General features: G+C 45.0%; 1 protein-coding gene across 1 annotated transcript in view; it reads left to right on the plus strand.

Moving 5' to 3' along the window:
• Positions 1–6,133: 6,133 nt before the first annotated feature.
• Positions 6,134–12,010, plus strand: part of MTNR1A (melatonin receptor 1A) — a 47,585-nt gene continuing 41,708 nt past the window's right edge. Inside the window, exon 1 of the mRNA XM_005149056.1 lies at positions 6,134–6,326. Coding sequence (XP_005149113.1) covers positions 6,134–6,326 — 193 coding nt within the window. The remainder of the gene's footprint in view (positions 6,327–12,010) is intronic.

Here is a 12,010-nt window from a genome sequence, read left to right on the forward strand (position 1 = left end):
ACTCTGTATTTGGATGTAGCAAGTTAGGCCTCTTAGTGGGATCTGCCACTAGAAGCACTGGTTTAATACACCTCTGGAGCTGCTGATGCCAAAGCTATTAAGTGACTTACGTGAGCAACTTTGGTTGTCAGACTATAGGCTTCAGAACCTACCAGTTTCCAATCAGGACTGGTAGCCCTAAACCTTACCCATTCCCATTCCCCAAGTTCAAAGTTAGCTCCAAATTCATCTTTACAATCAAAATTAAGTGGTAGCTCAGAACAGCCAGCTACAATATGCAGCATTGCACATTCCTACCCTAAAACACAGATGAGTCAAGATTAACACTCTTCTCTGCTTGCAACATTTAATAGGTAATTGTCTAATCATCCTGGAGAATGCTTTAACAATTAAATAATATACTATTTTACAGTGAGAAGCTACTGTTGTTTTCTTTTGAGATCATTTCATATTGTAGGAGAAGAAAGTATTCATGCAGAAAACAGTGTCATGATTTAAACCCAGTCAGCCTTAAATCAGCCATGAAGTCTCTCTCTACCTCCTCCCCTTTTTCTTCCCCCCCCTGCTCCCAGAGGGACGGGGAGGAGAATCGAAAGACTGTAACTCCCACGGGTTGAGATAAGAACAGTCCAGTAACTAAGATATAACACAAATCACTGTTGCTACCACCAATAATAATAATGATAAAGGAAATAACAAGGGAAGAGAATACAATACCACCCACCGACCGATAATACCCAACCTGACCAAGAACCAACTGATACCTAGTCCAACCCCACAGTGAACTAGCCTTTCAGGGTAACTCTCAGTTACATCCTAGGCATAAGGTGCTATGATATGGAATACTTCTTGGCTAGTTTGGGTCAGGTGTCCTATCTCTGCTTCCTCTCAGCTTCCCCTCCTCCCTGGCAGAGCATGAGACTCACAGAGTCCTTGGTCAGACTAAATATTAATGAGCAGTAACTAAAAACATTGGTGTTATCAGCGCTGTTCCCAGGCTGAAAGTTAAAAAAAAAAAAAAAACCACAGCACTGCACCAGCTACTAAGAAGGAGAAAAAAAATGACTGCTACTGCTGAACCCAGGACAGAGTCCTAGGACATAGTTCAGTTTCTGCAGAGCATTTCTCCCTGTCCTATTCATGTGGTGAATGGCATTTCACTTTAGAAGCCCCAAATCCAGAGGCATCCTGTGTTGCACAAGAACTGTTTTAACAGCTCTCTCTGAATGCAAAGAGTATGCATAAGGTAGTATTTGAAGAACTAAGAACTGACTGTAGAACTAAAAAGCTGGAACATTTCACATCAATCTCTTACATTGTCTGCCGAAAACCAGTACTGATAGACAGGACACAATTAACACAGTTATTTTAGGACTTTCAATATGTAGGTAGATGTCACAGATTGCAAGTGAGAAAAAAACCCAGAGAAAAAAAAGACTTGTCACACAGATACAGCAGGAAAAAAAAGAGCTGCAGGTCACAAAACAAAATGTGATGAAATTTCAGAACATGAAATCATTCTTCTAAAAGAAGGAAGAACAGCGAAGTTCACTGGTCATCAGATCAATGGTCTGATGTAATAGGAAGCAGAGATCACCCACCACTGGATGAGATGCAACATACTTGTTGCCACACGAGTTTTACTGTTGAAGAAATAGAATTGCCCACACGTTTAGCCATAGGTGTATCCTCAAGAACTGTATACTGAAGATTAGCTATCAAGACACATTTGTGGGAAGAACTAAAGGACTGTGTCAGTGCTCTGGAAGAGCAGCCCAAGAGGTTGGCAAATGTGACAGTGAAAGTGGCTCAGACCATCACAGTGGAAGAGGAACTATGAGTTTCTTCTTTTCCTACAGTGCCCAAGCACCATCAGCATCATAACTGTGTAACAGGAGATCTTTGAAGGTCTCCAAATGATAAGCTTTACTATAAAGAACAGCACCAGACAGAATCTTCACCCACGTAATTTAATGCTGAGCATGCAAATGAGAAACTGCTCCTACTCTCCATGCTACTGCCTGCCACAGAAACACACTACCATTTCATTTACCTTATCCTTTTCCCCCTCAACTTGAAAATAGATTCTACATTTCACTACAGAAATGTCTATTGGGATTGAGCAGAACAAAATCTGCTTTTATTTATTTCATGCAGCTCCTGGGCTTCTCTGCAGAAAAGATATCAGAAGCTGCTGCTTCACTACCACAGACACCACAACTTGCCTACTTTCTTATTCCAGTACAGCCCTCCAAGGTCTTTCTCCAGGATTTGTGTCCAAATCAAACACTTCCAAGGTATGCTATCCCTCATTAGCCTCCCCAGCTATTCCCCTTGATGGAGGAAAACATGAAGTACCATGGTGAAGATTTCTCCAGATGGAGACAAGCATTATGCCTTCTGCCCTCCCACTACATTTTCTGCCCGGTACCCATACCCATACACTCTCAGCACTTGGCTCAGTTACTGGCCATCACAGTCCCACCTGCCAGGCAGCCTCCATTCTCTCATTCTGACAAACAGCTCAGTTGCTAATTTCTTCTAATGCTTTCTACATTTCCACCTATCTCTTCAGATGAAAAGTGTGGATCCATTACCTCTCCCCATTCTTCTGGTGTCCCTCAACTTACAGCCCCAGGCAGGGCAAATAGACATCTCAAGCCCAGCATCCATCCAGAAAGTCCTAGTAGGATCAACAGGATCAATATCAAGACCACAGCATCAGTCCAAGATCAGCAGGGAAACAAGGCTAGAGATCAGGCTGGCAACACTCACACCCCCAGTGTAACTCAAACAAAGACAAATGAGGGCTTTTCTAAGATAGAACAGGTAAGTTCTGTGTTTCTTCATGTAATAAAGTAAATTCACCAAAAGCTGATTCGGATCTCTGCTAACTTTGCTGATTACAGTGAAGTCAATCCTGATCTAAATTATTACAATAGGGGGTGACTGGCCTTAGTGATTTACTTGTTCTTGTGCCTTGATGACTTCTATGCTGCTTTCAAGTGAAGCACAATTTAACTTCACTTACTTATACTTTAAAAATGCATATGTAAAAAAAAAAAAGTGTAGAAAATGTGAGGAAAGAGAGACTGGCCCCAGAGGATATCACTGAAAATACCAGACAAACTGCCTCTAAGACTGTCTGACTGACTCTGAATACTGATTGGTGTGAACTAGCCTGATCTTGTTAGTTCTGCTCCTCTGCAGTTTTCACAGCCTTATTTGGATGGTGTCTTAAACTCTCTAATGCTCCAAAATATGAGTAAACACCTCATGAGAGCAGTTTTTCCAGATGAGGTGTCTCCATTTAGGTGAGAGGGGGGAATGGAAGATAGTCCTGGCTGAAGCCCAACCCACATAACTAATTCTCAGCACCCACTCCCCAGAAAGCAATGTCGGCATACAGAGCAACAGCACAAGGTTTCTCAATGTAGCCTTGCCCTTGTTGGTGCCCGGGTCACTCTTAGCTCTCATAGGGCTTTCTGATAGGACCTGTCTAGTTCCCTTTTCAGGAAGCATTACCTTCCCCCCAGAGCATTGCTCTGATCAGCAGAAGCAGCTTTTATGCCCAGTATACACTTTTGGCATGAAGTCACAAGTGGGACCGAGTGATGTCTCAATTTCCCTGTGGGTCTAAGTTGAAAACCTTGCTGAGCATCCCAACGATGAGACAAGACAAATGACAGCAGTCCCTAGATGGACCAGATTCCCTTTCTTTGAAGCAAAATCCTGGGCTTACTCTTATCACTGTTCTACCTTCCGATTAAAACTACCTAACCTTGTGGAACATTGCAACTCTCCCTGTTCAGTGAAACACCGTTGAGGTCTACCGAAGACCAGGCAGTTCTTCCTGTCTCCACGTGTGTCTACCCTTGATCTGATGGCCCCTTCTACTGACTACCCCTGATTTTAATCTTTTCCCATTGATCTATTCGTTATGGACCTACAAGGTGCACTTGTTTCTCTCTCTGAAGGATGCCTGGAAGGGTGTGTGTGTGTGTTGGGGGGGCGGGGGGGGTTGGGGGGTGGGGTGGTGTGTATGTGGTCTAAGTCTGTGACAGTGTGTGCCCACCACCGTGTCCCCAGGGGCCCAGGGGCCGCGGTGAGGGGGGCACCTACTACAACCTCCCCCCTGGTGCGGCCTGCTGCTCTCCGCCTGCAGCGCTGGGCTTTGCTGTCCTCGGGAAAGTGGTTAGACACTGCTCGGTAATGCCGGCACATATCTCCGGGTCTGCTGTTCATCGTGGCAGGAGGGAAACAGTAAGCGAGCGAGTAATCCAGCTTTCCCCCGCGGAAAAACCACTCTCATGCAGCAGCGGGAGTCTGAGCCGCTGCGCTCCGTCCTCCGCTGCCTACGCTGCTACAAGGAAAAAGGCTGAACCGGGAGCTCGGGATTTTCATGACACCTAGAGCCTTTACAGCCCAGCACAGCCGCGCCGTGTGGGCTGGGACTCCTCGCCTCTCCACACCCGCGCTGACAGCTGTGGCTGGTCAGCTGGTCCCGGGAGGCACGAAGAGGGGTTTCAGTCCTGGGGAGGAAAGCGCGCCCATCGGTAGCACCTCGGGGTGAGCGTTCTCGCTGCGGCTTTCGCCGAGGTCTCCACAGCAAGGACCGGAGTCTGCCGCGAGGCCAACGGCCACAGGTTTTCTTGACACGCCCGCCGCCGTTTCGTAACGTGACCGGTGGAATCACCGTTAGTCATAACGTTTTTTAAGCGCTCATAACGGTGGCTTTAACTATCCACCATCTAGGACTGCCATTACAAGTAAGAACAGCAACCTCCGAGCTGTTCAGCGCGGAGCGCGACTTGGTGGGGGCAGCAGCAGGAGCCTCTCCTGTCCCGCGTTCCGCAGTCCCCCGCGGAAACCGCGCCGTCCCGGGAGGAGCCCTATGCTCCTGCTGCGGACTGCCCCAAGCCCCCACCGCCGCTGGGGTTTCGGGTACCCCCAGCTGCAGTATCCAAATCAGTGTTTCGGGAGGGCGGCCCGTGGCTGCCACAGCCTCGCGCGTAGCTGACTACAGCAGGGATTGCCGTCTGCGCTGGCAGCCCGCTGTCCTGAATGGGAGAGTAATCCCTAAACCCAGTTCGCTCAGATGTTTTTGAACACCTCTACACCAGCGAGAAAATTCAGTGACCTTATAACAGTCAGAAGAAAGTGGTGTTTTTTACCGGAACACCCACTGTCCGAGGGGGTGAAGGGGTACTGCCCACTCCCTCAGCCGGTCCCTCCCCACGTCCAGGCAATGGCTCCCTATTCCCTCCGAACTGCTTTTGGGTGAACGGCGGAGCCAGACCTCACCGGGCTCGCAGATGAGGCGGCCGGCTCCTCCACTCTGCCAAGGGGGTGGCGAAAAGGAGGGGGGTACCGGGATGGCGTGTTCCCCCATTTTCCCCCCTTACAGCGGCAGCACGTGGCGCTCCCGGGACACGAGTCCTCAGCTGCCCCCCTCCCGCGGCGAACACGGCTTCGAGAGGAGCTTTTTATAGCAGTCGCGCTCCGCTGCCCGGCGGGGGCTTCTCCCGGCTCACGTTCCCGTGCGAGTGCGATGTTAAATAAAGACGGGGAAAGGGGGGTGCAGAATTCAGCCGCACCTAATTAAGATATGGCATTAACTGGGCGAGCTAAAAATAGCCCCGACCGCTCTGAGCCACATAAGCGCAGACAGCAGAGCCCATCGATGCCTCTCGCGGCCCCGACTTGAATGGAGCGGCCGGTGAATGGGCGCCGGCAGCGTGAATGGGGGGAAGAAGCAGAGCAGATCTGTGAATGGAACGGGGCCGCCGCGCCGAGCGGGCGCCACGGAGGGGCGCTGTGGCGCTGCGCCTCGGCCGCCGGGCGGCAGCTGGAAACCCCGGCCGCGCACGTGCCGGGCCAGTGTCACCTGGCGGCAGCGGTGGCGGCGGCGGGCGGGGCGGGAGGCGCGGGCAGGGTATAAAAGTGTCCCCCTGCGGAACTAGAACTTCCGAGGCGCAGTCGCGGCTGTGGCCATGGCCGAGGGGGGAGCGGCTGCTACCGACAGCCCCGCTTCGCCATAGGTTGGGCGGGCAGCTGCGGCCGGGATCCCCGCCGGGATCCCCGCCCCGACCTGTCCCGGCCCTGCCCTGCGAGGCGGTGGTTCGGCAGCAGGATGAGAGTGAACGAGAGCGATCTGAACAGCTCCGTCATCACTCGGGACCCCCCGTCCGAGGGCGTCCCGCGCCGCCCGCCGTGGGTGACCTCCACCTTGGCTGCCATCCTCATCTTCACCATCGTGGTGGACCTGTTGGGCAATCTCCTGGTCATTATCTCCGTCTACCGCAACAAGAAGCTACGGAACGCGGGTAAGGGGCGGTGGGGGACGGGGACCGTGGCTGTGGGGTGAAGCGCTGGGGACTCTTTGTCTGCCAGTGAAACTTTGCCCGGTAGCGGAACTCCAGGGCTGGGCGCGCTTTGCCTCCATTCCCAGCTAGCGGTTATGGGCTGTGACAGGTGCCAAGGGATGTAGCTTTCATTCCGAGTCGGTGATCGAGCCGGTAAGTGTATTTTTAGCACCCGCCACCGAATCGTGATGCTATTTTTAGCTTCCGACAGTTCCCACCTGGCAAACCAGACAAATAAGCCTTACTTAAGAATGAAATTTAGACACGGTACTGGGGTTGCTGCTGCGGCATACAGTGTATGCCTGCACATGCTGGATGCTGTTTCTCTGACTGATTTTCTCTGAGCTACAGAAATGTCTCTAGTAATCAGTATTATGGTTGGAGGTTCAAATCAAGCAAATATGAAGTTACAGACGTTGCAGGATTCATTAAAAAAGAAGTCCTCCGAAAAGCCCAAGACATTTAATTTTCTATGCTCACCTCCAATTGCTATCTAGGGCTTTGGGGAAGGGGAAATGTCTGACAGAAAAGATTTAGGCACATTCTTGAAAAATGAAATCTCTAATTTTGACAGCATAGAATCTCTGATCATCTATTGAGTAAATCCCTCTTAGTTCATGGATTATTGGTCAGACAGGCAGGAACTTCTTCAGATTCATTCTGCTTTATCATCTCAGACCAGCTGCTGTGCACGTGTACCAAATCTGTGCTGTAAAAGGCCTGTGCATCTTTCATTGACAAAACTACAGGAGCATGTGAGGGGAGCTGCATTCATAATGAAAGCAGAATTTCACTCCATGATGAGTGAGATGCTGTCTTTTATTTTTTTCATAACTGGCTGTCAAGCTCTTCATTACAATGCCACTAAGTTCACTAGCTAGTGGTTTAAAATTCATCTGAGGAGGAACTTGAGCTCAGGCTTTGATGTAAGTTAAGATAATAAAGGTAGCTGGTATTGGACTCTGGCAAACAGTGGCATGCATAACTTTCTAAGGTTAAGAAGTCAGGTAATGCAAATGGATTATGCGTTTCAGTTTTATTCAGCCATAGTGGCATGCCAACACACAGAAACAAAGACTAACAGATGCTATTTTTTCTTTCATATGTCAATTCTAAAAGCTGTATTCTCTCCCTCCTTTCATTGACAGAAATTTCATTCACTGGAGCTGCAGGCTTACACACTGCAATGTTAAGTACTGGAGAGGAGAATCAGACTCCCTAAATCCAGCTCAGCACTTGACTACCCTTGTTCCCTTGGAGGTTTTCAGATGGAGGGAGAAAGGGTTGAAATAGGCATATTACTGCGGTTACTCTGGGGGAAAGGGTGATACTCTTGTAGGCCTTAATTGCTAAATATGTACTTCAGCACTTCTCTGAGGAGTTTGTGATACAGATGTGTCTGGTAATAAGTCTGAAATAAACATGGTTTGTTTTCTGGAAACATAAGGGAATCATTGGGCACTATGCATGTGCATATTCTCTGCTGTAGATCTCACATAATCCCTCTTGAATCTTGACACATGCTCACTGGCTCACTCTTACTGAATTTCTTGTTCTTACCTTTTCTGTCATAGTGGCTGTTAAGAACTGCAGCAAACTGTCAACAGTTATCTCCTACAGCTAGGAGGATAGAGCATTCTTCTGAACAGAAATTATTTTAGACTGGCAAATGAATTAGGTACTGGTTTACCCTCTGAAATTAAGGCTTACTTAAAATGAGGAGATACTTGGTACAAGATAGGAAATAGACTGTATCCTGTTTTAGGAAAAAAAAGAAAAAGTTTTAAAGTCTTTTTCAAAGTAAATTTTATGTAGTCCATGGATAAAAGGTAACTTTGTGAAGAGCATAATTAATAAGCTACAAAAAGATGTGCAAAGTGGTTTTGACGAGTCCTGTAAAAACCTATGTCTGGGCATAACTTTTGTAGCACCACTATTAAATGTGTTATTGAATTAAGAAGGGATCACTCAGGCAAGTAAATTTGTGACAGGGCATAAGTATTTAGGAAACCCTGGCCTAATATTTTTGATTATGAAGAAGAAAGTTTACTAAGCCTTGTTTACACGAACTCAGATTATACAGGAAGAGTGTACATTGAAAAAAATTTGATTTATGCATACAACTAATTTGTAACTTACTATTTATAAAGACAGTTGCAGCTTTTTACAGAACTGTAATAAGAAAAAAACCTTCTGAATTTACAACAACCTATATTAAGTATTTTGCTGGCACATTTATTGAGGAAAAAGAACACAGGATGAAAATTCCACTGGAAAAAGGTCAGGGAGGAAGAGAAGATACCTCCTGAAGAAAATGTATCTCACTGAAGACTTTCTTCATTCTTTGCAAAAGAGGACTATCAGAAATAAGGAGTACTTAACAGTTTACCAAAAAGGTGGATTTGGTGGGGGAAACATCTTGCATCTCTGTCCCACTCTCTATTATATAAATATTTTTTGAAGATAACTACAAATTGAACCTGTGGACTTTTGATTAAATAAAGTGCATTGAGGAATAGTAGGAAGGCCTAGGAAATCTTCTCAACAAGTGTTGTAACCTTCCTGACAGTCAGGAGGTTAGTTAAAGACACTGAGCAAAGCAGAGAAGTCAGTATCTCAAAGAAGTTTGTCTCAGCAAGCGAGGAGTTTCTGATACTACAGACTCCTTCATAGTCACAAGCATGGCTTCAGTAGATGCTCTTCTAGACACAGAAGCTGATGATGCAACTGGTAGGATCCTCTTTTATTTAATGTACTTGACTTGTAATAAGTTTCATAGTTCTGGTCTGTTTTGGTTTGGGTTATTTTCATGGTGGCTTAACAGGTGCCTGACACCAATTCAGTCCTGATGGGAACAGCTGCAATTTTATGCTGGCTTACACAAAGACTGAATTTGGTTTATGATGTCTGTGATCTTTTAACTTTGAAACAAAGTTCAAGGGAAACATTCAAGGCATAAGGATTTTAATGCCCATATATTGGTAACACATTCATGCAGCTTGAACTTTAAACTGATGTGCTTTCTTTAATAATTAATTTTAAAAAGGATTAGAAGGGTTCACTTTAGAAGAAGTTTGGCATGAGTCGCTCTAATATGTCTCGTTTTCCGTCACTAACATTCATTGGTCAGAAAAAAGCTCATTCAACAGTTCCACTCTGTAAAGATGAAATAACTACTCTTGGGGAAGCTGGATTAAAGATTGTTGGTACTTTTTGCAACAAGTGGAGTTTTTACTTGAAACTATGAACACTGGAGAATCTCAGAAATCTGAAGAGATCATGTAATGTGATTTATCTGATATTACACACAAATTCAGTGACTGCTAGTATCCTTATGCCTTGTTGTTACCCATGTTAAGAAAAACAATGCATCAAGAACAAGGTGAGGTTGCAAATCCCCCTGTCAAAGTGACAGGTGCATGTTAACTGACATTTTAATGTTGCGAACAGTAAACTAATCTCAGTTAACATGCGCCTGCCACTTTGACAGCGGAATTTGGGTACTCAGTGATTGTAGGACTGGAGCATTCTTAAGGTCAGTGAAGAAAGCTCTATTGAGGGCTGTGGCACCTCTTGCTCTTTCTCTTCCTTTTGCAACTGTTCTCTTGGCCTGATGGACTGCTTTTTTTCTGGGCTTTTTACGTACTGAGTCCCAAAGGTGTCCTGAGTACCACTCCAACAGACCCCTGTGCTGGAAGGGAGCCTCCAGCAGTCTCACCCTCACTCTTCTATGCCTGTCCTGTTTGCTAACACCTGACGTGAGTTGGGATAAACAGACTGGTGGCAAGCTAGTAACTAGGACCTACTACATCAGGGCAGAAGTCTGCATTCAGCTTCTTGCCCATCTCTGTTCTGTGCTAGCTGTATTTGGGGTTTTGTACTTTTTCCCAATTTTGGATGTCCTTGGCCCAAACATTTTGTTGCTAAAACACTCGTTTTTCTTACTAGTGAAGAAACCAAAGAAGTCAGCCCTTGCTGAGGCCCCAAGGCCTTAGAGCAACAACATAACAGTTACATTTCACTGGCACTGCACACATGCTCAAACTTAACTATGTGTGTTAACTACTTCTCTGAATGAGATGGCAATGAAAAAGGGAAAAACCTTTTTGTATACTAAGTCTGCCTCTGCTGCATTAGGTCCAGACAGTTCTGTAAAGACAGCTCTATGAAGTGTTCAAAAGAATAATGAACTCAAGAGTAATCTCTGACCAAATTTTATAAGATCAGGGAGATCACATATGGAAGAACTAAGGAACACAGATATGTGACTTTTGTTTTTAATCCAATATTTGTTAATAGTACACCTATTGCAGAACTGTGGGATGGGATCTATCAGTAAGAATTGTATTTTGGAGGCTTTTCAAACTGGCCCTGGGTTTTGGTTTGAGCAGTATAAGAATCCAGTTGAAGAGTGTTCCTCTCTCAGTTCTATACCTGTATTTTAAATTTATAAAAAAATCTCTATCTTGATGAATGGATTAGAGCTTTCATCAGTGCTTTCAGGAAAATATTGTTCTTGATGATGTTTTGGTTTTGTGTTTTTTTTTTAAGTATTAAAATTATAACGTTAAGTGTTCTATGAAAGATTGTTTTATCTAATAAATGAATCTTCTGTTGTGAATTCAGACTAATGGAATTGTTGTTTTTGTCACAGGTGTTCCCCAGACATCCTGTTGTGCCCTGAGAGACAATGGGTAGCCGGACACATATTTGACTCAAGTGAGATAACTTGTAGAAGACTAAGTTGTAGCACAGATTCAGGGTTCTGATGAAAACTGAGATGTTGATGGCAATGAACATTATTTCAGACATGAAAAACTTCTGATATTAAAAATGGTAAGCCATTTGGGAGGAGGGAAAATGTCTAGTGGAGATGCTGAACTTTGCCAAATGTTGAACAGAACTGAACATAAATTCATGGTTTCAATAAAGCTGTTCCTCAGACTGGTTTTGATTGAATAATTTACTGAATCAAAGGTTTACTTCAGAAATCTGTTAAGTGTACTATGCTGTCAGTGACCAAGAGATGGGTATTTCAAATAACTAATACTGTATTCTTACTAATGTCTGTCAAACTCATCTATTTATTCTTACTGCAAGATTCTGCATTCTGAAGTTTAGAGGCACTACTTTTTCTAGTTGGCTGGTGCCAGCAGACAATGTTACTGATACTCTTACACTATTTGCTGTCTCTTTTTAGGTTGTTCTTTTTTGGAGAGGTTCTCCCTTTCTCATTAAGATTTTTTCTGTCTTCAATATTTTCATTAGTAATTTCTGCTTCTTCTCTTTTTTCTATTTCTTTTTACACCATCCACTTTTCTGTCATGTTATAGATTCTTCATGCCTTTCTAGTATAAGACATCATCAGCAAGTCTATTTTAGTCACAGAAATGCTACCAACAGTAGGCATCCAGTGCTGATATGACAATGTCTATTCTGTTTGTGCAACAAGGCTTGCTTTCCCAGAGTAATGAAAATGTTGCAGTGTCAATTCAATGTTATGCATCACAGTTTCATTTTGCAACTTCAATAAGCACTAGCTGTTGGCAGTTTTTCTTCTGCTTACATCTGTCAACTGCCTTAAATTGCACACTTTCCATTCATGAGAAACAGTTACCAATTTCAGGAGGACAAGTCTTTCTAAG

The sequence above is a fragment of the Melopsittacus undulatus genome, chromosome 7 (assembly GCF_012275295.1).
Source record: "Melopsittacus undulatus isolate bMelUnd1 chromosome 7, bMelUnd1.mat.Z, whole genome shotgun sequence".
NCBI classification, from domain to species: domain Eukaryota; kingdom Metazoa; phylum Chordata; class Aves; order Psittaciformes; family Psittaculidae; genus Melopsittacus; species Melopsittacus undulatus.